Here is a 27,603-nt window from a genome sequence, read left to right as displayed (position 1 = left end):
CCAGTAGAGATAAAAGCAAGTCATAGATTTAAACGTGCAAGTGGGGAACGGTTATTTGACCAAAATGAAATTACGACTCAGGAATGTGCGTGGGTGTATTTATGTAGGTATGTGTGTAAGTGTATGTAGATATGTGCGCTTGGAGGACACTGTCGGGTGAACGTAATGAAGTGGCCTCACTCAAAGACGGGAGTGGCCTCCTTTCATGGGTGTGCAGGGGTTCCTGGTGAGGTGGCTGCAGGGTGTATATATATATATATGGATGTAAATAGGTGGGAATGTGTGTAGGTATGTATATAAAGATGTATGTATGTACAGTAAGGGTATGCATATATAGAGATAGATAGATATATTTATGTGTTTTTCTTTGTAACTTCATATATATAAGGAGGTATTGTTTTTTCTACAGGGTACGTTAGTCATGTGTGACTTGTCGTGCTATCTTTGTCTGCCTTGAAAGAGGACCATGATAGAAATAAGTTATCTTTTAACTGTATTGTGTTATCCTTGACATTCTAAATGAATATGTATTTGTCGCAGCGTGTGACATTTTTATATATCTATTTGTTTTGATACATCAGATAAATTAAATCAAATCAAAAAAGACAGTGAACCATGTGAACCTGTGTACTCTGTATTGATGAAAGCCAATGTTACACATAATTTCGGTTGCAAACCAGAGCAAATTACATTGTTATTTCTCTGCCTTTATTGGCAGGTTGGATTTGTACAGACTTCTCTCAGAGGCAGCATGATCTCAAGAGTTACACTTGAGCTTAACCTCAGTTTAAGTAACATTACACAGGAATCTTACTTATTTAAAAAAAAAAAGGCCATACCAAGTTAGCTATTTGAACTTGAGCTCAGCAAGGCTCAAACTAGCTTAGCATGTGCTTATATAGTGGAGCTTACAACCTATAAAAGCACAAACAAGTATGACCTCTATCAACTTGTTGCCAAACAGTTAGCAGTAAGCCCCTTTTTTTTTTTTAGCCTTTTGTATTTGATATTTGACAGCAGCGGGTTAGAAGATAACAGGAAACAGAGAAGGATGGATGACAAGCCACAAATGCCCCCAGTTTGACTCGATGTGAACAAAAGGTTAGATGATATTACAGCTATAAAATCTTCTGTCATCGTATATGTAATTCTATGACGTATTATCGATGCATATAGTCTTTTGGAATTCGGAGAAAACGTTTAAGTAAACAGATGGAAATGTTTGTTTTAGGCAAATCTAGAAAAATAACTACTAAACAATCACACTTCTTCACCACAAAAACTCTTGCACAATTCAAATTGTTGTAATTGTTTGGTCTATAAAATGTCAGAAAATGGTGAAAAATGCCCGTTAAAGTCTTCAGATGTCTAGTTTTGTCTGATAAACAGTCCAAACCCCAAAGATATTCAGTTTACTATCATGTGTATGACAAAAAACAGTGAAATGTCCACATTTGAGAAGTTGAAACCAACTCACTTTTTGGCATTTTTGCTTAAAAAAAAAAGAAGTTGCCAATTAATTTTCTGTTCCAACTAATTGATTAACCAGCGAACGGTTGCAGCTCTAAAAACTACATCACCGCTGTATGTTGAGAACTTCAGTCACACTGTAGCTACTCAGACGTTTGACTCAACCGGTGGCATTTCTTTCTGTGTTTGGAGCAGCTCTGCCAGTGTGAAGTGTCGGGGAGGTAAAAAAAATGCAATCTGCCACTCAGGGACTCACATCTCTCTTTCACTCCCTCACAGTCTGTCTCTCGCCAGCACTGCCACAACCTTTCAGCAATCAAATTAGCTGCACTCTCTTACCCAGAATATGTGCCAACAGAATCAGCAGTTGGGCTATAATTGCTACCAACTAATAATATTAACCTTTCTATGGCATATAGGACCCCTACTTCATTATCAGTACAACACAGGGGCAAGAAGATGAGGCTGAAGCTAAACTATAGTCCGTCCACCTTTGCTACTTGAACTTGATGAACCGAATGTCTCGAAAACAAGGATCATTAAATCTTTGATAACAAGGGCTGTATGACTCATGATAGGATGTGCTTTGCCTTTCATGCCAGCCGTCATTTTTTCCCCCCCTTCAACTGTAAGTTTGGAAAAGATTTCAACAGTTGAAACAAAAAAAAAAACAGAAAATGTATCTCCAACTATTCTGAGAATCAGTGAATCATTTTTCAAGCCAAAGCGCCAAACATTCCCTTAATTCTAACCCTTAATTGTAAGGATGTGCTGCTTTGTTGTCTTTTGTGATAGCAAATGCAATATATTTGGGTTTTGGGCTGACATTTGAAGACATTTTTCACAACTGTCTGACATTTTATTGACCAAACATTTAATCAAGAAAATAACAATTTGTTGCAGCCCCTAATAATACCTGCCATTTCAGAAAAAAATGACAAGAACTCACAAGGTGACTGAAATGTTATTCTGGTAACAAGAAGAACACACTGAACATTTCAAAAGGACTCAAAGCATTTTTTTTTTTTTGGAAGTGAACTCTTCCGCTGTGTTAGAAGACAAACATGCCATATGATGTTCCGGGTTTCTCACAGTTTCAGAGCTGATTAGCCTTCAAACAAATAAACACGTCAGACTTCAATCTGACTGCTGATAACCGCTGCTGCGCTCGGCTCTAAAAACCCGTCACGCATACACAAACCAATAAACGTCAAACAACCAGAAAAGAAGAAACATGCCGAACTAACGCACAACCTATTACCATGCACACACACACACACACAGAGCAACCCATATAGAGTTAAAGCAAGCTGCGATATCCAACTGTGAGTTCATTATTGTGTTTTGTGTGATTGTATCCCCAGTGGCATCATTGTGATATTACCACTTCCATTCAAGGTGCACAATAGTAAGCTTACAGTATGTTTATCACACTTATGGCGTTTGTATTGACTTTGGTATCGTTCCAGTATGTCTACAGGGACTCAAGAGAAATCTGAATAACATCCTGCCAGTGATTATTTCAGATTTACAGACAGCTCTTTTGGCATTAAAAGCAACCGCAGCCCTTAAAATGTATTTACAGGAAGAGTTAGACTTTTTAATGAAGGGCCAAACACCATCCTCTAATGCTTTTAACTCTAGTGACCCACTAAATCATTAAAACAGAACTAATTAGACTATAAATGCAGCAAAAGCAGGACACATATTAGGCAGCACTGGAGCTAAAACTCATTTTTATTGAGTCGACACATCTTTTTATGTGATCATCTGGAAATATCTCACAAGTAAGCAAAGTGATGTCAGACAAAAAACGAAGAAAGGGAGGAAGAGCCTTTTGTTGCCTTTTGTTTACATTGCTGATTGTGATTCCTTATGGCTTTATACTGGGGGTCAGAGATTACCAAACCTTTAATTTACCACTACATCCCCTCATTAGGGAGGTTTTCTTACTAAAAAGCCCCGCTAGCCTACTCGGAATCAGGCCATGTGAGTTATTATAAATCGGTCGGATGGGTAAGTAGGTGACAGGTCAACGCGCAACATCTGGACACAGAAATGGATCCAAAAACAAGTGGAGCCGCAACACCCCGAGTCTAGTAGTGCTACTGCTGCTGCTGCTGCTGCTGCGGTGCTTATACCGCCGATAAAAGCCAGATTAGGAGCCGGGCAGAGAGCCGAGGAAACCCGGAGAGGTTAGGAGATCAGAGGCGAAGAGTGGATGATAATCTTGACATAACATCAGGATAGGTCGATGTAACCGGATTAAACTGAGCTAATGAAATACACCAGAAATGGAGGGTTGGGGTGGTGGGGGGAGGAGGAGGAGGAGGAGGTGGGGCGGTGGGTGGGAGATATGTATGGATGAGAAAATCCAAAATAAAAACGGCAAAAAAAAAAAGGCTGGAGAGGTTAAGAACTGAATGTAGGCTAAATTCTTCAACAACGCAAAGACTGACACATGTCAAGGCCGCAGCTGTGAGTGATTTGTCTCCTGCAGTGACGGGAGATGTTTGTCCTGTCATAAACATTTGAAAAATCAGAAATGTGTCTTAATGTAAAACTGCGCCGGACAGATGTCAACCGCAGAGTTTTTTCCCACCGCATCCAGGAGCGCCGTTTCAACAAGTACCGAGCCCGATCCGCCGGCGAGCACGGAGGCTTTTTTTTTTCCACTGTCGACCCCCCGCCCATACCTTCCCCCTAAAATACAAAAAATTATTTCCACTGACATTTCCCCCAATGCAGCAATGCGCGCTCCCAAAAGCCGATTTCCAGGGCAGTGGAGGAGGAGAAGGAGGAGGAGGGGAGGGGGGCGTTATGTTTGGAGATTGAGAACGCGCACCGCCCTCCCCCCTCCACCAAAAACTGTACCCGGCGGCGCGCACGCGGGGACGGGACAACCTATAGCGGGGGAGCCGATTGGCTGAAGCGCAGCTCCATCTGCACACGTGACATACCCTGCTTACAATAAATAAACAGCTATAGAATAATGTATAAAAAATACTCCCACGGCTCCGGAACCGCCGATAATCTGGATTAAACATCAACACTCAACAGCCAAACAGGTTACAAACACACAGTGTGCAGGTGAAACACCTGACGACAAGCCCGACATGAGCCCAAAAACTTGGGAGCTGAATATTTTTGGATATGTCCGGTGGGAGGCGGGCAGCGCCAGGCAACAGCCGTGCGTAACAAAAAATGACAGCTTCATGGAGAGCTATAGGTTTTTTCCAGTGGACATTACAGCCCCGGCTCTCTGCTCTATACACTTCCAAAAAACCAAACGCAAACACCAAATCACCGGCACCCTCCGGCAGCCCGGACCCCGCCACACACACTCACACACACAATACCAAGCGAGCTTACCTACACAGTGAATGAGTTTGTGCCTCCAAGAGTCAAGTTCCTGCCGAAAGCCGCGCCTCTCTATCGTGCATTGCTGTCTTTTGCACAGACTCGCCATTTTCTATCGGCCCCTCCCGTGGGCGCGCACATACTGCTGGGTGCTTCCCTGCGCGCACGTCACCGGCGGTTTTTATTCTAGGGCTGGGTGGAGATATGAGGGGACGGGGCTGCAGCATCCCCCTTTCTATAGCGCTCATTTGTCCCACCCACCAAAAGGGCCCCCTCCTCCTCTTACCACCACCACCACCACCCCCTCCATCCCTCCCAGCATCTCTGCGCGAGGATGTGCTGTCATTGGTCGTTTAAAGGGATGTTTGTCTGTTTTAATGTTGTGTAGGGTATAGCACATGGCGCCTGTGCTCCAAATTTGCCATGGCTTAAAGCTATGTGTGTCAAAGGGCGCCGGGGATTTAAAATGCGCATAAAGACACTGCATTGTTTAAATTAACAGATGTGTTACAGTGTAGCTCCCAAAGCGGTAGTAAATAAACTGCAGTCTAGATTATGAAGGCTATATACAAAGAGGCATTGTTATCAAAAATTGCTGGGGTATTATTCCACGAAAATAAAAACTCCCTGATATGACTGTAAACAAAGTGGGACTGTCTGAAAAAAATCCCCGCAGTATTCCTTTAAGGCTCACAGTGTGTCTACTAAGGAACAGTAAATTCAGCCGGTGTCTAATATTCAAGGATTACAACTTATCTTTTAAGGGATTATGTTGCCTTTTGTTAATGATTAATCTTAATCAAATTAAAAAAAAATAATTGATTATTCATGTATTTTCACCCATCCATTGCTTCTTCAATTTTTTCCATGACCTTCATTGCTGTAGAGGATCTTCCATAGTACACGGTCAAGAGGTATTGTTTTTATTGTAACAATGTTTATGGTGCCTTCTTGACCAGGTCTCTCTAAAAAAAAAGAGATTTTAATGTCAATGAGACTTTTTACCTGGTTAAACCAACCTCAAGAAAGAAACTCTTATTGAAATTATTTGTATTTTTCCAGGCAACATTTCAATTACAACATATTTTCTGCAAGTTTAAATGGAGCCTTTCTTTCATGGAGATTTCTCCAAAAATCCAAAACTACTTACATGGACTCAACACAAGTAAGTATATCTCTCTAGTCTCTATTTTGCTCGTATACCAGGGATGTGCAGAAATCCCAGTATTTGTATTTGTTGAGGCAGCAAAATTATTTGTATTTGTATTTGAATAAAAGTGGAAAGAGGCTTAAAAATCCTGTTTTTGTTTTTACTACGCTTTTAATTTTAGAAAATTAAAGTGTTACAATAAGTGTTCATAAATAAACTACCTTATGAAGGAGGTCCCCACACCGGGTCTTGAACTGGAGTCTCCCAGATCATAGACGACTGCACTGATTACTGAGCTAAAACTTTATTCATTGCCTCATTACCTCATTGCAGACAGACTTCTAACTAACAAAATTTAAAAAAAAATATTTGTATGAAACAAATATTCGCAAAAAAAACCCCCATTATTTGTGCTTTGCTGAATAATGTATTTGTATTCAGGTACACCCCTATCGTATACCATGTAAATTCTTTCCAGGAAAGGAAGTGACAATATCTGATATCTTGTATTTTATAAGTGTAGTGTTATGTCAGTAGTTCATTTTTTTAATAAAGGTGTATCATTGACACAAGAACATTGTATGTTTAATTTGCAAAGTTTATAATTTGACACACATGGATACGGTATCATGTTTGCTTTTACAGTACCTGTAGGCAAGTCTAAGTAGAGCTACAATGATTAGCCAATTAATTGCTAATCATTAGTCAATCAACAGAAAATTAATTAATTGGTTTAAATAAACTTTCAAGCAAAAAATTGACAAACATTTGGTGCCTCCAGGTTGTCAGATGTGGGAATTGGCTGCTTCTGGCTTCCATACATTTGAGTAAATTGAACATCTTTGGGTTTTGGACAAAAGATTACTTGATAATGAAAATAATTGTTAGTTGTGTGGCCCTAAATTTAAAAAGTGCATGTGGACTGGGAGTCTTTATAACACTTGAAATAAAATATGAATTAATTTACTGGTTTGATGTGTTGACAAAATCTTAATTTCATGATTTACATATATCCTTTTATGAGACTTTATTGTTGTATAAGATGCTTTTTAGCAGTTATAGATACATTATGATTAATCAGCTTAACTTGCACTAATGAAGTTCAAAATTGGCTATGTCTAATTGATAATCATTCAGTTAATCCTAGTCCTGGTTTTCCCCCCTGAGAAACTAAATCAGGGCGGCAGAGTTTTGTTTAAGTTGGGTCACCTTGATTCTACCACCCACCCATCCACCCTCCTCCTCCTCCTCAGCTTTTTATTGAATTAAACCCTTACTGGCTTTGAATCCATATCACCTCATTTAACAGACCCTCACCACCTCAGTGCAGCTGTTTTAGCGCACATGGAGAACAATAAATCAAGTTCCATAAAACTCGCCAAAACGCAGGCCTAATCACCAAATTGAAACATGAAATGACACGGCATCATTAAAAGGGAACCTCGCTGCCGCTTTATAATCCTACAGAGACGGTGGGCAGCACATAAAAAGGCAAGGGCAAACGTTTTAACGGAGGAGCACTCCGGCTAATTAAGTCGTTGAACCCGTTGCCCTCGACAAAGATGTCTCCCATGGAGGGCTGGACAGCAGGAAAGAGCAACCAATAGAGGGTCGCTTTGAAAAGAGGTGGAGGAAAAGCGGACAATCGGAGCGCGGCACCTTGGAGAGACGCTGAGGCAACAGAGAGGAACAGAAATCCTCCAACTGCCGTGTTGTTGTCAGTGATGTAGAGAAAAAAAAGGACTGAATTGCTCTTTAATAAAACAGGTAAACCGTTTATTTTATTCCTGCTCCCTGTGCGTGTGTGTGTGTGTCTTTATGTGTGTGTGTGTGTATGCGTGTGTGTGTGTGTGTGTTTCGGAGGCTGGCAGCGTCATGCCGGCAGGATGAAAGGGATTAGGGCGCCGTTACTGTGGCAACATTAGATGGAGGGATACACACTCCTCCTCCCGTCTAATCTGACAGCGTGCCTGATGGCATTTGTGCAATTATTCAGCCTAATAAACGGGCTTTAGATGTTTTTCTCTCTTATTGCGAAGCCTAAAATGTTTCTTTCATGCTCCTGTCGGCGGCAGTTTGTCTGTAGCCTCATTTTTTTTTTGAAACAACAGGAAAGAGGGGAGAGCCTTCACAGAACCACAATAAACACAGCTGTTTAAAGGGTAGGTTCACAGTTTTTTTTTAAGTCTGTCTTAAAACAGGTGTCCATGTGAACAGTGAAAGAGGTTTTTATTGCTGTAATCATTCCTCCTGTTCATACCAGCTATTAAAAGATCCTTCAAATGTGCTTTCAATGTAAGTGATGGTCAGTATGAACAGGAGGAATGATTATAGGCAGCCGACTATTGTTTTAAGACAGACTTGAAAAATTGTGAACCTGTCCTTTAACAATTGTAGGTGTGTTTGAGTAAAACTGAATAGGCCTACTGAAAGTGGCATGCAGCTACGACAAACACAGACAAGAGACAAAGGAGGTCTCTTAACACAAATAAGAAGTGTAAATGAGTTAAAGGGGACATATCATGCACATTTACAGGTCTGTATTTTAAGTCCGGGGCTCTACTGAAATATCTTTGCATGATTTACAGTTCAAAAAAATATTTATCTTATACTGGTCCTTTATGTTCTGACTGGTCAAGCTCTTGGAAGCTGCCCCTCCGGAGACTTCCGCCAGCTCTGTAGGCTACGTCAACAAACAACAGTAGTAGGATTTCACTTCTTTTTCTAGTTCTTTATTAAAATGTCAACTTCTCAAATACATGCATACATGTTAGAGCTGGAATCTGATCTGAAACATGAGAGCAGACAACTCAAACAACTCATGGAAAAACCTTAGCAACAACCTTAGCAACAAAGGCCGTCGATGGGCGTATGCGACGAGCCGACGTTAGCTTGTCGGCAAGGTAGGAAAAAGCGTTGAGAGCAGGTTGAAGCCCTTTTGACTTGCATTTTGACATACGTTCACCTCAAGTTTTGGAACTTTGACCATGTTTATCATAGATAGTGTAAAAATAACAGAAAATCACAAAAAGCATAATACGTCCTCTTAAACTTCTGACATGCTAGTGTGCTAGCGGTCAACTAGCATAGCTGTTTTCTAAATTATATAGAAGTGACAGAAATGTTTATCTGCCACCTGCGCAGGTTCTGCATCAAGTAAACCGGCTGGTTTGACTGTATGAAGCAGAGAGAGAAGGTGGTTACTTCAACTGGCTGCAACTTGGCTGCAATTTACAATTATTTTCATAATCGATTAATCTGTCTGATCTATAAAATGATGAAAAATGTGGATCAGCATTTCCCAAAACCCAAGGTGACAACCTCAAATGTCTTCTTTTGTCTCGGCAAACAGTCAACAACACATAGATATTCAGTTTATCATCATAGACAACTAAAGAAACTAGAAAATATTCACATTTGAGAAGCTGGAATCAGAGAATTTGGGATATTCTTCTTTAAAATACACTCAGAACGATTAATCGATTACCAAAATAGTTAGCGATTCATTTTCTGTCCGTCAACTTATCAATTAATTGACTAATTGTTGCAGCTCTGCTTTAAACCCATCCGACACCTTTGCAATGAACTTCAACTGCTGAAAATTAAATGTCAGCAATTTGTTAATTGATTAATTGTGCAGGTCATTTATCAAAATGCCAAATATTCCCTGTTTCCACTTGCTTGAGGTCTGTGTTTTAAATCACAGTGAATAAAATCTTTTCAGGTTTTGGGCTTTTGCTCAAATGAAACAAACAATTTGAAGGCATCACATTGAACTTTGGGATATTCTCATGTTCATTTTTCAATGTTGTTTAACATTGTAAAGCTTAAACAGATTACAAGACAATGGGGAATAATGCTAATGCTCTTGAGTCTGAATGGGAGCAAATCCCTGCAGCTGGTCACATGTGGGTGTAATGTTCAGGTGTCGACATACTTCTACAGTGTATCTTTACTTCCCTCAGAGGTTGTGCAGTGAAAAGTTTTCATTATAGTTTGTTGAACCAAAGTGGGGTTGTTGGGGGTGTGTAGGTTCTGTGGTCGGTGCTGCAAACACACTGCGGCGTTCAAAAACTAGCAATTAACCCTCGGTGGGTTGAAAGGTGGACACATTATTTGATGAACTCTCAGCTCTCTATGTGTGTGGTTCACAATGTCAGAGCTACAGGTGAATAGCTCCAGATCATGATGGTGGTTTGTGATTGTCGCTGTGTGTGCCAGCAGGACCCATGACCCTGACACGAGGTTCCTTCACCTACTCCAACGGCGAGGAGTACCACGGCGAATGGAAAGAAGGCAAGATTGATCTTCTCAATCACCCATTCATACTCCATCCATCACCGGCCACATTTGCATGCACAGCAGAAGTGTTGCTATGTGATTAAGGCAATAATGCATGTAAGGCAGAGCCTGCATGTAAATACCACGCTTGTATTTGATTCATTTAATAATGCTCTTAGCTGAAGTAAGCATAATCACAGTAACATATGTGGAGTGCTCAGACTTTATTTGCATGTACAAACACCGATAGGGACATGTATAGAGCTTAGTGGCGTTTCTGGATCCGACATTACGTTGAGTATGTGCTCGGCTCGCTGTATGGAAAGTGGGAAGGAAGTCAGTGCTGGATTATTTCTATTAGGAGGAGAGCAAGGAGACAAATACTGCAAGGTATGGATATCACCTAGTTTTTCGGCAGGTGTAAGCACTGTCAGGGTAACATTTTTGGACAAAAGGAGGGTGAATCTTCCAGAACACTTCCAGAAATGTAAATGGAATCAGTTTAGGCAAATGTCACTGTGTCATTACTCCAAGTGTGTTCTGAACTGACGCTCTTATGGGGAGTTATCAACAGGATTATGTAATTTGTCTGTGCCAAAACCAAATCACTGTTTAAATATAATGTTGTGGTCAAGGTTTGGGCTCAAAAACCACTTGGATTGGTTTAGAGAAACGTCATGGTTTGGATTAAAATGACTACTTCCTTAAAGGTTAGGGGATCTTCATTGTCATGGTTACGTTAACAACCACGATGGTTGAGTTTTGGGGAAGATCTTGGTTTAAAAAAAAAAACATTGTACACTTGTGGTTGGAAACGGGAAATGAACAGCAATCATTCATTTAAAGTGTTTAAAGTCTGATGTTTTGTTGACCTTTCCAACCACCCCGACTTCCTCCCTACGCAGACTTTGTCACTCTACAATAACATCACCTGGTTTCCTCCTTTTGCTCCCGTCATTATTAATGCGGCTGCTAGAGGGCTTTGTCACTTGAACATGAATATATGATGTTTTGGGGCGCTTGCATAAAGGCCTGAACCTGATGTTGTTCTTGGGAGGACTGACTCCAAATGGCAGGTGAATCTTCTCCAGTATCTGGTTCTTCTTAATCCTCCTGGGCAGTCACAAGGCCGACAACAGTGATTTATCAGAGTCACTAAGAAAAGTCTCTTATGTCATTAGAACATAAAAAATGAGAGTCAGCTGTATATCCGGTATGTCAAAGGAATTTGTATTTAAAAGTATCTTAAGTATCTAAAATAGAAACTGAGAAGGTGGGTCATTGTCTAGTTAATACATGTACTGCAGTCTTAAAAAACTATTTACATATCTGTAGTTTGACAATCCGTCAGAGCCCCTTTCCAGCATGCTGATACAAGCTTTCCCCAGAGGGCTGAGCAGTGTGATGCCCCAATAATTGGAGCAAACCCTCCAGTCTTCTGTTTTAACGGTAATCTACCACCTACCTTCAACTGCCAGTCAATCCAGTCCAACAACACACCCTCATCATTAAACGACCACATGGGTCGATTGTACCTGCACTCCAGAACGACCCATAGGAGCGTTTTCAGGAGCATAATATGTATCTTTCCAAAACCTTTATGAATCACTGTTTAAATATAATGATGTTTGGATGGACCAGCCGTGTACCAGCTGTATAACCGTGGTTGTCTGTGAGTGAGTGAGTGATAAAGTTGGCGGTCAACCTGTTGTTGCTCTTTCAAAATGAATGGGCGTTAGATGATGGAAGCGGAGGGCAGCAGCGTTTCCTGCTCTGACGCTCTCAGCTCTGGTGTTAAAGACAATCAGTGAAGTCTTGTTTAAACAGACGCATACCAACGTCTCTGCGTTTCCTCCTCTACCGTCCAGTGTGATCGACTCTCCAGCTGGTAGCGTTGTCAGCAGCCGGCGGAAGAGACGCTCCGCAGTGCGTTTGGATTTTATAACTGAACTAAATACCAGGATGTAAGCTTTTTATTTCTCTGATGTAAAACATGAGACACATGTAGGCTGTTATATCAGGTTAGTGTGGGGTGGCTGCTCTGCAGGTGCGCTTGATTTGACTGTAACTGCGGTAACCAGGTGGAGATAAGCCTCCTGAATTTGCAACCAAAATGTTGTCAAAACTTTCATTTACAATTTCCATCACAGCCTCCATGATCATTGACCAGGAAAGAGGCAGAAAAAAGGAGCGTAGAGGTATGATATGAGGGAGAGCGCACAGTTAAAGCAACCCAAATAACCTTCACTCTGATAAAACACTCAATGCAGAGTGAAACAGATGAAAGAGCAGGAGGAGTAAACAGATAGATAATTAAAATAGTTATAATTAGAAAAGTTCTCTTTCAAATCAAACACCCCAAGATATGAGTGGAAAGTATTGTTCTTGCAACTGCATTTATAACCTTTTTTTTTTTTCACTCAAACGTAGCATAACCATGTCATGTGATGCTACTTCAGTACACTTTAACAACAAATATTACTGGAACCACTACAGATGAACATTTAATATCCAGGAATTCACATTATAAACACTACAACTGAGTATCCTTAACAAATTGGCCACAATTTCACACATTGACCATACACGGTTCAGCCATATACTAAGTTTTGACCTTGTTTATGGTGTGACGACGCTGCGGTTAAGGTCTGGTTAGGCTTGTCATAAAGAGAGGCAAGACACAATAATCGTTCAACTGGCGATAACAGTGAACACTTTCAGTCTCTCTGAAGGCATGAATGATGTGGCAACGGGCTGTACACATGACAAGTGATGGAAGTAGTTGTGTGGAGGCTGAAAAAAAGAGAGCTTACACAAGAAAAAATATGCTTCACTGTGCAGAATGATGTTTGTGTAGTTTGTTTTCACATTCATCTGCTGAAAGTGGAAAGTTTCTTTGTGCTCACCTTAAATCTGAGCTGAAGGCATGTACCTACAGGCGTGATTTGTGACCTCACGACTAGTTTGGAGCTAATTGTGGTTCAGTATGCAACTTATGCAAGTGTGATGTGGATGCTTGAAAACTTCAAGTGCACATTCACTGAGAATGGACTTTACAAGGAAGTACACATCTTGCATCCAGCAATTAAACTATTGAAATGATTGATTCAAGATTTGGCAATGAGGGAGAAGGATGTCATTTAAAGGGAAAAACCATATCAAATACAATTTTATATGTCTTAAAACATGTGTTGATAAGATCTTTTAGGAGAGAAGTTCAAGCCCTGCTCACTTTCTTGCCTTCTCACTTCTGGCAAATTGCTGCATGAAGGGAACCTGCTTGTCACATGATAGGATTTGGAAAATTACAAAAATTTCCAGAGGCAGCTCCCCCAATTCTGATGTCAGAAAGGTTTGGGAGAACTGGGTTTCAAACAGTGTTTGACTATCCAACAAGTAAGTAAGTAGCTTGTCAGCCAGATCCCTCAAAGGGTTCCTTTCCCAGTTACACCGACTCTTGTGGGTAATGTGTCCACATGGCACCCTATATTATTTCTTCTGGTTTAGCCTTACCAGACCCCATAGGTACAATCTCAGCCACCAGGCACCACTATTGTGAGCTCCCTATGAGGCCTGGTTCACAGAGGAGACAGGCTAGGTCACTCGTTCGCAAAGATACCAACCTAAAGAGCACTGTATTAGTATAACTCCTCATCTGGGACCATTTTTCCTTGGGAAATCCTACCAAGAGCTATTGCCCCTGACAACAGAGCTCCCAGGGACCTCCACCGTGATTCTCTGAGGGCTATATGTGAGTCCAGTCTTTATAGAATTGAAGGAACAGTTCATTTTCCAAAAAGAAAGTTCAGTCATTCAGAAAATCCAGGATCTCATTCCTTAAGTTATCAACATGAAAAATAGGCAACACGTCCACATTCGCAGCACCTGGTAATGTTACATTTTCTCACCTTTTTGTTGGTGTGCATATTCTTGTAGTTTGCAACTGTTTTGTTGCCAAGTTTTGTCTAATTCTCAGTGGATTGTAGATGAATTTAATCCATAAATCTCTTATTATCATTAATAGTGCTATGGGTAAAGCAGCTAAATCAATTTTGGGTGGCAGCAGATAGTGCTTTACTAATCAGGAGCTACAGTGTGTCGTTCTGCAGATGCATGCAGGTCAACTTTGCATTTACTGACAAAAATGTAATACATTTTGTCCCATCACATATTGAGCATTTATCCTTACAGATGCCCCCAAGTGGTGTTTGTTCTTATTTAGGAAACAGCACCAGCAGAGAGTGAGAGGGACTGGTTTTACACTTGATTTATGGATATATACCATTTTTATTTTAAAAATGGTTCTAAAAAAGTTACTTATAGCAGCTTGGAGGAGAGTGTGCTGTAAGTTAGTCACCACAGTAAAACTAGTTGGCTTTTAAATGAACCTGCACGCTCACACAAACAGATTGAATCTAATACGCAAGGAAAAAAAAAAAACAGAAAAAGGTGTGAAACTGAATTCTGTAACTACAAGCATATCTACATACACACACATATGCACACACAGACCATCTGGTGCCAGTGAACCTGCTGAGATAGGATATCACACCACCTAAACCAGTATTTTCAGTTTGACAAAAACACTTAGACAACCTTTAGGGCAAGGTTAAACAAAGAACAAAAGCTTCGCAATGAAGCGGGTGCGAGGCTGCGGGGGGGGGGAAACATATGGTCGCTGCACAGTTAGCAAAAAACTGTTAAACTGGTTTGGGTGTGATGCACTGATATGCGCAGGTTTTCATACACAGCAGTGTCTAGTTTTAGCACAGACGTCTCTAAGTGATGTCTGGAGAAATTAATCCACAAATAAAACCGATGCAGCTCTGTGCAGTCTGTTCAGAAGCCAGGAATTCTTTCATTATATTGATTTTTTTCTCATTTATTTTCTTCAAAATAAATGTTAGAAATATTCAAAAGCATGAATATGGAAGTTCATTCTTGACCTTAGAAACATGTATCTGTGATAAAATTATAAACACAAGGTTCACTTACTGTATATTATTCCAGAGCTCTTGACCAGCTCTTGAAGAAAAGCTGTGAGATACAGTCGAAACCTCCGAAAAAAAGTTTTTGTTTTTGTTTGTTTTGCATCTTCAACTATGTTCATTTGGTCCACTTTCCTTGAAATATGCACGTTTTAACATTTAGACTATTTGTTTGACTATATCTGGGAATGGAGTCGCTACAATTAGTTGTAAATCGATTAGTTGATTGACAGAAAATTAATTGGCAACTATTTTGGTAGTTGATTTATTGTTTTGAGTTATTTTTAAGCCAAAATTAGCTGGTTCCAGCTTCTTAAACGTGAATATTTTCAGGTTTCTTTAATCCTCTATGATAGTAAACAGATTATCTGGGTTATGGGCTGTTGTTTGGAACAAAACAAAACATTTTAAGTTGCATCTTTGGCTTTTGGGGAACAATGATTGAATTTTTTAACCATTTTCTGACATTTTATTGACCAAACAACTAATCGATTAATTGAGAAAATATTTGACAGATTAATTGAAAATAATTGTTAGTTGCAGCCCCTTTCTGGCAATAACTTCTGTTACGGTTTCACCCATTTCCTTGTATTTTACACCTGCTGTTTATAACATTTTAATTAAGTATCTTTCTCCACCTTGTAAAGTTCCTTGTGTAAACAGAGCTGAAGTGCTTCAGGGAATATATAATGTAACACTTTCCATTTCTTTTCCTACGACACAGTTATTCTCTGCCATTTCCAAAATATGCATAATTGCGCATTCACATGTCGATTTCAACACTACAAGTTGAATAAACGCTGCTGACGTTGCTCTGTAATAAGTACAGTGTGCATCGGGAAGTGTTGTCATGAACACAGATTGATGCGTGTCGTGCATCGTGTCTCTGCGTCCATGCATGCAAAGTCACTGTTTGCACACAAACATGTATGTCGGACAGAGGTCTACGGTGTCACATGAATAATTCAGCAGAGAGCGCCGGTTGAAGACAGGCCCGGGGGCTATCAGGTTACAGGAAGTAGGCTGGGTACATCCACACAACAGCCGAGGCACAGCCAGAAGCCATTTACTACTGTACTTTGCCCGTGTGGTCATTTAACATCTATGCATTACCGCTATTGATTGACATAAAAGCTGGACAAATTCAGCTAAACCATAATTAGCTGGAGACTGTGACCCAACAGAGAGATTGGAGAGAGGCGTTACTAAGAAGCTGAACGACAGATTAGAGTCTGTCTGGAGGGATCAAATCCAAAGAGACGAAGAGGAAATTACTGTCCCTTGCTGGAGTAGTCCGCTGCTAATCTGTCCCTTCAGTAAAAAGTAAACTGTTAGCTTCATAGCGGTCTGTAAAACTCTTACACTGGTGCCACTTGATTTGATTATATTCAATAACACCATTCATACTATGACAGCGCTCCTCTAGTGCTTGATTGAAGGGACCGCTCTTGGCGTTCGTGGCCAGACTGCGACCTCTTTGACACTCCACAGATTGTTATATTTGAGTGGGCAGTCCGTGAAATTTTTGCCTCCAGCTCTCACTCGCTTGTCAGGGCTCTCCACTGGTTGAAGAGTTGGATTTAAGCCCCTGCTGGCCCTCTTCTTCACCCATATATATATATATATGTATATATGTACTTAATGGAGTCCGGCTTGATGTTTCAGAAGAGGGGAAAGACTTTGAAAATGGAATGCAGAGCTCCAGATTTAGTTTCGGCCAAATCTCTTCTCCAAATCTCCCGTGAAAACCCTGCCGAGATTAGGCAGAGAGCAGCACTTTAAGCAGCCCTGACAGATGGACCGCCTAATTTACTTTGCCATTAGCTGGGAGCAAGGGAGAACACTCACTAGCCTCACCCCTTGCCTCACCCCCCTGCCAAGCAGCCCGCCCTCTCCTCCTGTAAATCCCAATCCGCTGTTAGGGTTTCCCCCCCCTCCTCCTCCTCCTCCTCCTCCTCCTCCAGATCTTCCCCTCTCCTTTCTACCGGTTCCATGCCACTTGGCGAGCTCACAGTAAATCCTATTCCTCGCTTACAGCTGCTACGAGGAACCCAGGATCTCCTCAGCTCGTGTCCAACTGTGCCTCACATCCAGTTATTCTCCTAATTCCTGCTGGGTCTGCTAATAGATGTTGGCAAGGAGAAATGCTCCTTCCACTGCCATCCTCCTGATCCTGGAAATTAGTCACAGAATTAAGGAGGGAGGGGGGGGAATTGAGTCTCACCTCACTGAGAACATGTTAAGAGGTGAAAAATTAAAAAAGAGTGATTCACCTTTTCTCAGTTAGCACCAATTATGGATCTCCAGAACAGCTAATTACAAAATTTGAGTTAAAAGAAAAACACCTGTCTTCTTCAACTGCCTAAAATCACTTGCACACCTTTTAATAAGGTTCTTAAAATCTTTAATGTGGCGAGATTGAACCAACAGGTTGTCTGAACATTATTGGATGGGTTTACTAGCATTTTTGTATTCATTTAATGACACTAACAAAGTCTATTTTGAGGCTTGCTGCTGTCTTGTAAAATAGCTTGAAGTCAGATCTAAATTTGTGCGCCATCACGGAGTCTGAGTGAAGCTGAGGGAAGAAAGAGCCATCAGGAACCGCCATGTTCATGAAAGGCCAAGAGACCTGTTCATTAAGCAAATTTGCTCAATACATACCTTCTTTTTACCTCAACAGGTTCTATTAATAAGTTGGGGGGAGGGGGGGGGGGGAGCCATTTAGATTAGACTTTCTTTTGAATTGATCGACTTTGGATTTCTGAAGATTATTGGAGCCAATTCCCAAATGTTGAGAAATCCTTTGTGAATCAGGATTGGTTTTAAACTGGATGCATGTTTCAGTTAATCCATCATTGGCAAATGGAAACGTCCATTTATCCCATATAAGAGAGAACAGTTCTTGGATGCTGAGATGGATGTGTGTAGTGGATACATAGAGATGTTGAGCAGACACCTACCAGCACTAAGAACATCCCAGTTCAGACATCATGGATCACTTCCTGTCTCCTTGAAATTACCTTCATATACGTTTTGTAAGAAATGTAATGCTGGCTGAATGACGTTTTCGCAACATAATGAGAAAATGTTGTTAATCGACGTATTTGGTAATGTACAAAAATGTTGATAGTGAATGCACAGCGTGAAATTTACAGAAACAATGTTTTTTGGGTTTTTTGGGGGGCAAAACATCTGATCTTGCACTACAGTATCAGCTTGTAGTGATTCATGGCAAAGTGTGATGTGAAAAGACTCATCAACTCTCTGAAAAATAACGTCTAGATAAAGAACACATGAGATACTGTTGATGATAGGAGTCATAAGAAACTTGGCCTCCAAAGTTTGTTTGTTTTCAAGGAAAGAATCAACTGTGCTTTAGAAATATGTGTGGATTTCAATTCAGTTTGGTTCAAATACGACTATAAACCTCTCTCAGCTGTTGTATATTCTGTATAATTACAACAATACAAACAGAAATTCTAACCGATGCAACAAGATTGTTTTGTTTTCCAGTTTATCGGCTGTTCTTGGTCAAGTGTGGGACACAAACATGTCAAATCAACTCTTATAGACTTTATATTTATTTTTCCAATCCCATCCTTGGGGAAAAGGAAATGTAAATGTAACAAAGAAACAGGATATTTTCTGTCATTCACTCAACAAACCATAATATCTTAGAAGGCCAAATAACCTCAATTATTATCAAGGTTTCATATTCAGTTATTTTCACTTCATAATAGCTTATTTTAAAGGCTTTATTAGCTTACCTTCAACACACGGGAGCTGATTGGTCCTTTTTGAGAAACAAAAATAACTACAGAGACCGATGTGATGTGAATTTCTATACAACTCTATACAACCAGACAAACGACCCGAGGAGTCGTCACGATAACAGAACCGCAACACGTGAAAATAAAGACCACAAAAAATACATAGTAATAACAGAACAGATTGACCAAAGAATGCTAATACTGACGTTTGAGAGTTAAAGGAAACAATAGCAATAGTGAAGAAAGCATCCAGTATGATTTATTTCATGCATTCATGCTTTTGGTGTCCGGTTATTTTAGTTTTTGAACTTCAAACTCCTTCGTGACTTTTTTTGAAGTTATCTGGTTTCTGTTTACCTTCGTTTGAACTTTTTTCATCTCTCCGGAGCTGTTGAGATGATTTAATGAGCCTCTTTGGGTTCCCACATCTCACAAGTGGACTAAAATACTCCTTAAAAAAAGTATTTAATTATTTATATTTAAAGCAACTATAGTCACGTATGAGCTGTCAGTGTGTAATGTGTTGGTTGTGGCTCGTAGTGATGAACCTACAGAGAATTATCAGCGACTCTGCAGCTCCTCTCGACTTTACGGAGCTTTATAGTGAGTTTCAGCTCATTGTTTAGCTGTCCGGCTGCAACTTTACTGTTCTGGTTCACTCTCTGGGCTCTCATAACGTCGTTTTCAGTCGCAGCAGGCAGCTGTTTTCAGAGAAAAAGCTCTAAAAACCTACTGTTCACTACCTGCTCAACACCAAACAGCAAACACACAGTTAGCTTTAGATTAGCTGGTGAACATAGTGGAGCATTTAGCAGCTAAAGAGCCAGATATTTCCCTCAGGAGTTGGTAGAGAGTAAAAACAGAGCTAAAAGAGAGTGAATATTGGACTTATAATCACCAGGTGGACAGAAACACGACTCATAATGAATGATAATGTTGTTCCTTAACTGCTGGTTGTGGAAATAAGCAACTGTTCAACTTAAAAGATGATGATATGTCAGGTGTTGTGTTCACATCTTGTTTCTGCTGCCCCCAAGTGGCCAAAAAAAACTGTTAATGGTCAGACTGTATCTCAGCTCTGTGTGTTTGCGGATGCAGGTCTGCGTCACGGCCTGGGTCAGCTGACCTTCAGCGACGGGACGTGTTACACCGGTCAGTTTGAGAACGGCCTCTTCAACGGCTGCGGGGTTCTGGTCTTCACCGACGGCTCCAGGTCTGTACCCTCATCTGCTGACCTCTTTACAATAAAATCTCTCTCTCTAAAAAAAAAAAAAGATGTTCAGAAAGCTGATAAGATAAGGAGAACAGAGAAGGACAGAAAGTTCAGATCAGTTTGTTCAACAAAACCACATGTAGATTTACAACCTCCGAGTTGTTTGAGTGCTCTCGCTTTTAAAATTTTGAATATCAGATTGAAGGTTTTTTTGCTGTGAGGATCATTTCAGAGCAGAAAGCAGCATTTGTTTCTTTTATTTTATTTTATTTTTATTAGCTAATTTAATTAAAGGCTTCAGGTCTGGGACCATAAAAGATATTTCAGGCATGTCAGGCATTCAGATTTCATTACTTTAGAGTTTTTCATTCGCTCGTCTTTGTCTCATCGGAGGTGAAATGTTCAAGTGCAGTTAAAGATGTTTAGGAGCCAAAAGTGTGGGCTCTTCAAGGTCCTCCATTGATGTTTTTTTTCCAAGGTGTTTTATGAATGCCCCAATGAAAATCTGTCTTTTGAGTATTAAATACTTTAGCTCATTGGCTACAGACTTGAAAAGAGGCTCTGAAAAGTTTTTTAGCTTGTTACGGTTACCATGGATTCCAGTGAAAAACCCTCAGACTTTCAGTGTTATTTGAGAAAGTAATATTCATTATACGCTGGTGAACTGTCAGTGTTTAGGCCACTAAGTCATAATTCCCTTTTTATCTAGAAATCAAAATGAAAAGCAGGTGAATGTCACCGTTTGCTTTGGTGTTTCTTACTTCAAGTATGACTCTAATTAAACGGTTTTTAAATCACTTCTGCTTTCACTTATTGATTATTATTTGCCGTTAACAATAATTCTTATGGAGCAAAAATGGTGCTTCCTTCTTTTCCTGCAAATGTTTGACATTGAAATGAAAGTGCATAGTGTTCACACTGTGTGTGTGTGTGTGTGTGTGTTCAGGCTGTGATTCTGCACTTTGATTCACACCATTTTATCTCAGCTCTGTTAACCTTTGTGGAACTGAAAGCTCTTAATAATGCAGCGAATATACAAGACAGAACAGGTTTAATTTCTGCTTTGTGAAAAGGTACTTTTACTTACTGTTGGGAGGATGTTATCTGTCTCGCATGCTTACAAAGATTCATGAGGATGAGTTTGTTGCACTGCATCACATTAAGCCTATATTATTATTATTATTATTATTATTATTATTATTATTATTATTATTATTATTATTATTATTACTGTATCATATCTTCAGTTAGTTATCCTGTGGTTTCCAGTCAAGGCATCCAACCCCTCTCCTCTCTCCTGCTCTGCATCTTCTTCTTGTTTTTGCAACTTGTGCAGAGAAACAATAAAATTGCAGTTTTTAGGTATGTGGCAGGTTTTTCTTGCCGTAATCATTCCTCCCGTTCATAATGTTCATAATGTAATTACAATGGAAGTGATGGGAGACAAAATCCACAGTCTTCCTTCTGTGCAAAAAGGTATTTAAAAGTTTATCTGAAGCTAATATGAAGCTTCAGCGTCCAAATGAGTCAAATCAAGTAGTTCCTCTTTTTGTTACTATACTTCCACCTGCAGCTCAACAAGGAAACACAAAGAGGGAATTTGATGCTGAAACGACTGTAAATGTGTCAGATATCCGCTTGATATGACTAACTCAGACTGCTGAAGCCTCATATAAGCTTCACATTAACTTTTAAATTCATTTTTGCATAAAATGACTGTGTGGATTTTGGCCTCCGTCAGTTGCAAAGAGGATCTTTTAATAGCCAGTATGAACAGGAGGAATAAAAATTGTGAAAAAGAAAATAAACTGAATTAAATGCATTTTACATTCTTAAAAACAGAGCTGAAAACTGTCCAAGTTGAGCTGTGTTGAATTTCTCTGCAGCCATTCTACGTTTCAAATTATATAAGTTTAAGGAAAACTTTGTGCAATTTTGACTTGTCACAAAAAGTTGATGCCATTTAACACTTTCATACTTAAAACTCCAAACATTCAAGGCAAATATTACGACAACAACAGCAGTGACTGTTACTCTATAAGCATTCCTGATACTTTCTTTCTCCTCTCTGCTCTGCTCTTCATTCTTTAATCTCCCGCCTACTCAAAAATTTCACTTATTTGTACTTGAATCTGACAAAACACTTCTAACAAAATATGCAGGAGCTTTGAGATGTGTATGTACCGCTTCAGCATGATTTGGTCACATGATCACAGCCAGGAAGACAATAATGGTTGATGTTGAAACTTGAAACCTTCAAAGGTGAAGTAGAAGCAGTTTGAAACAAAAAAAACATTTAAACATTTACATTATTGAATTACAAATCAGACAAAAATTGTTATTCAAAGAGTATTTTTATATGTCTTTAAAGATATTTTATAAATCTGCTGTCAGAGTGCTCACTGTGTCTGGAAATGTTGGTCTTTTTTCCGCTTGTGAAACGTGTTTGTATGTGAATGTTTTGTCAGGTATGAAGGTGAATTCGTTCAGGGGAAATTTCAAGGCTCCGGCGTCTTCACTCGCTTCGACGGGATGAGGTTTGAGGGCGAGTTTAAAGGCGGATGTGTGGATGGTTACGGTAAGACTTCACCACTCAAACAAAAATATTTCATTGATGCAGTGGGAAGATCAAAACTTTTAAATTTTTAAAGGCTCTGAACAACAAAAAACCTTGTATTCCTTATCAGTGTTTCAGCTTGTGAACCTTTGTTACTTGCTGTACTTTAATATGATTTCATGCTTTTTATAATTGTGTGAACGCACGTGTCTTAAAGAGGAATCTACCAGTCTCACACTGTTACAGCACCGGGTTCATCTGTCTGTGCTCTTTGTTCTGATACCAAACGTTTTAAATACTTTTAAATTATATTAAACAGCGATACGTGTTAATTGTCTGGTCTGAAGCCCCCCCCCCCCCCGTGTGTCTGGGCTCGGGAGTCTCTGGAGGTAATCAACACATTTTATTTGAAGGCTGCCGGGTGGCGAGGGAGGAACAATGTGTCACCGTGACAACTGGCTAATTTTTGTGCTTATAAAAATAGAGATGAAACATAAAGATTCCTTCACTTCCTCTCTGAGTTATAACAAGCTGAAATGAGAGCCAAGAGGTTTTTTTTTTTTTTTTTTTTTTTTTAAAGGAAGGGCTTCATTCCTAAATGTGTTTTTTATGCAGTTTTCAGTTAACCATTAACACAGGTTCAGGTAACAGTTGAGCCATTATATGATGGAAACAAGAACTCAAGATAAGAGAAGCATAAACGAGACCGAGTTAAAGCCTCAGCTTATATATATATATGTGTGTGTGTGTGTGTGTGTGTGTGTGTGTATATATATATATATTAGGGAACATCCGTCACCCTCTTGAAATATTTTTATGGTTTTGGCTGCATTTTGGCCCAAACAGTGGTGACAGTTGCAGGAGAGAAATCCAAAAGAATGCCAGAAAATTTCCACAGCACTTTGTCTTTTATGATGAAAAACAACAAGCACCAAGAAGAAATTGCTGATTAAACCAAAAGCTCTTTGAAGTTTGTGTAGTTAGTTTTTATATCCGCCTTCATGCCAAACACACCAATAATTTACTAGACTTGCATTTTCCAGTAACACCAAAAAAGATCCCAGAAGATCAGAAAAGTTACAACATTTTAAGCATTTCTATATGTTTATTTATGTGGAAAAAATCCAAATAAGCTTTACACTAAAAAGTTTATCCTTTCTTCAAGTAACTGGCTCATTTAAATGGTTTGTATGTGCACAGTAAACTCAGTCTTTGTGCATCATAATCATCTATATCGATGGCCGAAGAGCAAAACCTCCTATCTGAAAAATGCGCTTTTTTGAGAAAACTTATTTAAAAGCATTAAAAGCAGAATGCTATTTGTTAAGGTTCATAATTTTTCCTTTCTCTCATTCTCTACTTTTCCTTTCCTGCTAACCTAGACCCAGTGTTTACTTCTTCTTCTACATATTTAAGTCTAACTGGAATCTGCCTGCAACAAAAAGTCTTACTGTCAATGCAAATTTAATGAAACTTTATTGGCTGTCCAAGATTATACAGAATATCGATGGCAGAAGAGCAAAACTTCCTATCTGAAAAATGCACTTTTTTGAGCATATAACATATAGCATTCTGCAAGAAAACAACAGGTTTTTTGTAGTTTTCTCAAAAAAGCGCATTTTTCAGATAGGAGATTTTGCTCTTCGGCCAATCTGAAAAATGCGCTTTTTTGAGAAAACTTGTTTAAAAGCATTTCTTGCAGAGTGCTATTTGTTAAGGACACCCAATACATAATACACTGTTTTTGGGCTGTATTACTATATTATGTGGTATTGTTTATGGTATGTTTGTATGTTTATTACAGTATTGTTAACACATAATATGGTAATTGTAAGACAACAACAGGTTTTTTTTAGTTTTCTCAAAAAAGCGCATTTTTCATATAGGAGGTTTTGCTCTTCGGCCATCGATATATAAGTTATTCACTCCTGCACAACTAAGATTTCTTTCCATTGGGTCACTGTTGAAAATAAAATGTTACTACACACTTGATATCCACATGTTATTCTTTATGTTTTCATGCAAAACATGATTCTTGTTCCAAGAATCTCAATAAGTTCTAGAGATATGATGTGTGTCTGTGAAATATGTCAATTATCACAATTTTGATTAGTGTTACATTCATGTTTGTCTTCTGCTGCAACTTAAAATCTGATTTTCTTATACTTTCTTCTACTTGCAACATTTCGACTCGACAAAATTATGTGCATGTATAATGAACTCGCATTAACAGATACAATTAGTAGGAAACACAGTGCCACTAGGTTTCCCAATGTTTTGGCAAATAAGCCTGATTAACATTTTAATAGTTATGTTTAGGCAAATCAAAGCTCCATAAGGTAATTGGAAAAAAGTCGACAGTGACTCGAAGCAAAAAAACAGGATGTGTTAACCTTTCCGATGTTTAAACACGTTTTTTTTTCTTCTACTACGTCACTTGGATGTTTGAGCTTCTCTGTGCAGATTGATGTATGTTTGTTTTCACATTTATTTGCTGAAGGAGGAAGTTTTCTCTGTTCTTCCTTTAAATCTGAGTTTAAGACGTGTTCGTACATGCATGATTCATGACATTACAAATAGTTTGGAGCCAATCATGGTTCAGTGCACGTACAGTGAGAACGGACTTTACAGTGAGCCAGGTATATTTATAGATGCTGGAGTTTTTCAATGAGTGAGAGATGTAAGAATTTTTAACAAGGTCATTAAAGTTTTTTGTCAAAATATATCGTTACATGATTATTAGACATCTTTTTTTGAAATCAGAATATTTTTTATATGTCTTAAAACATGTCTGGAGGGGATCTTTAACCAATAGTGTAATATTTCTCTCACTTAATCAAATATTTTAGCGGCTGAAACGTACAAACACTTTTAAGGATGCAGGCCGCAAACCTCTGTGTGTGTCTGGAGTTAAAATCCTCTGCTTTGTGACCTCAACCATCCACCATGACTTCCTCCTTTTGACTTCTTCATACTTCCTGAATTGGAAACAACATTGACAATGAACATATGCAGCTGAGAAATGCAACCTTGTATCCCCCAAATATGGAGGATAGAACAGGTTTACATTTGTGACTTCACTGTTCCAGCAACTACTAGTCATTCTTGGTGGAAAGTGGTGCTTACGACAGAGATTCAGTATGTTAAATGCTTTATTTATTTAAAGCTAGCTCCTATCTGCTTTGATGATATACTGTCTGGTCCAGGAGTGCTGTCGTTTGCGGACGGAGGCCCCGGTGGCGGTGGCGGTGGCGGCAGCAGCCATGAGGGCTTGTTTGAGACCAACCAGCTGATAAGGAGGGAGAACAGTCAGGGCGCCGTGCAGAGAGCGCAGGCGGCAGCCGCCAAGGCCCGCGCTCTGGCCATGTGACCCGAACTACAACACCCACAATGCCCCGGTGCCAGGATCATCCTCCTCCTATCATTCTCCTCTCGGTTTGAACAGCTGATTGTTATTTATGAAGAGATTAACTCACTTTTTCTTCTTTCTTATTGTATTTTATTTTCATGCCTGTGACTTGCAGTATTCCCTGGAGTACAACCCGACGGCTCCAGGAAGTTAATATGAGGTTTATATAATTCTATTTAATTGCGTTTCAGTTAGAGAGCCACTGATTTACGATCAGCTGAGTCCAACATAGATTTAGTGTTCAGTCAACTCACTGGTGCTAAATATGCTTCAGGGTCAGCTAACCTGACAAAACACAACTCTGGATTCAAAAAGTGCATACGGACATTTCCAAATAAGCATCGATTTGGTGACTTTAATGTCAAAGATGATCTTGATAAATGGGTTAAAAATGGGCTAAATTTGGTTTAAAGTTGTTTTTTTTTAGATGTCAGATATCTTAACGAATCCCTCGTTGAACATAATTAAATTCAGCTTCCAACATTTGCAAGTAATTGAAGTTGTCTGAAAGATTTTTGTTGGATGAGAGAGAAGGAACTTTACAACTTTTTGTGATAATCTAACTAATTAATTAGCTGAAAATGAGATGAGCTGCAAAATATATGGGTTGTGTGTGACACGTTAGGAGAACAGTTGTAGCCTAGTTTGCACACCTTTTTTTTTAAAAAAAAAAAAGCTACTTGATACAACTTGTGGAAATCCCAATTCAGAGCTAAGTTAATAAGCTTAAACTATTGATATGATGAGCAACTTTATTGTCTGACAAATCTTTAATGGATAAAATATTAACCAGATATTGAACATATGAATTAACGGTGATTAGCAACAGCTGATCTAATCCTGCTGCTGGTAATGTTTGAGATGTTTTAACTGGTGAAAGTGACGATCAGCACTGATTAAAAATGATCAATAAGAGATTTATTAGCATCAGAGAACTTTGCCAACCAGGAACCGGATTCAACATGGAACCAGCATTTGAATTAGAACATTTAACCTGCTACGTATTGAAATACAGTCATTTAAATACTCATTTAAAAAAGGTTATATATATAACACTTTGTTTTACAAGTCTGTAATTTCCTTATAATAAAGGAATAATCTCAATAATTTCCTGGGAAGTTTCCTTGAAAGAACTGTGTCATTTAGTACTAATTAAGGCAGAAACAGAGACGGGGTTTGAATTGTTACACTTTCAATTAATTCATTCCAATTAACTTATTAATTGCTAACATGACCTACAGAGTTTTTTACGGCAGTGCAGCAAAAGTCAGCTGAGCATGTTAAAAAAAAATCAATATATACGCGAAAAATAAAATTTCCAATAATAACTGAAAGTTGAAAAAACTAAACTCTAACTAAACTTTATCTCCTTTTTCTCTATGTTTATCACCAAGTTGCTTAG

At 39.2% G+C, this 27,603-nt stretch overlaps 2 protein-coding genes across 3 annotated transcripts in view; one reads left to right on the top strand and one right to left on the bottom strand.

Annotated features, from left to right (window-relative positions):
- lcor (ligand dependent nuclear receptor corepressor) overlaps positions 1-5,009 on the bottom strand; it is a 97,984-nt gene extending 92,975 nt beyond the window's left edge. Inside the window, exon 1 of the mRNA XM_044340339.1 lies at positions 4,843-5,009. Within this exon, the coding sequence (XP_044196274.1) occupies positions 4,843-4,939 (97 nt within the window). The 5' untranslated portion in view covers positions 4,940-5,009. The remainder of the gene's footprint in view (positions 1-4,842) is intronic.
- Positions 5,010-7,600: 2,591 nt separating this feature from the next.
- LOC122973296 (MORN repeat-containing protein 4-like) lies at positions 7,601-27,308 on the top strand. Of its 2 annotated transcripts, none has more exons than XM_044340704.1 (5): positions 7,601-7,747; positions 10,205-10,276; positions 20,121-20,235; positions 22,704-22,813; positions 25,999-27,308. In XM_044340704.1, the coding sequence occupies exons 2-5, from the start codon at positions 10,210-10,212 to the stop codon at positions 26,160-26,162; spliced, it is 456 nt and encodes a 151-aa protein (XP_044196639.1). In that variant the 5' UTR covers positions 7,601-7,747; positions 10,205-10,209; the 3' UTR covers positions 26,163-27,308. The 2 variants fall into 2 exon arrangements, with proteins under 2 accessions (XP_044196639.1, XP_044196646.1); XM_044340711.1 differs by having other exon boundaries at positions 10,202-10,276.
- The last annotated feature ends 295 nt before the right edge of the window (positions 27,309-27,603 follow it).

This window comes from Thunnus albacares, chromosome 3 (assembly GCF_914725855.1).
Source record: "Thunnus albacares chromosome 3, fThuAlb1.1, whole genome shotgun sequence".
NCBI classification, from domain to species: Eukaryota; Metazoa; Chordata; class Actinopteri; order Scombriformes; family Scombridae; genus Thunnus; species Thunnus albacares.
Note: the sequence above shows the minus strand (reverse complement) of the source record. Positions and strands in the feature narration are given on the sequence as shown.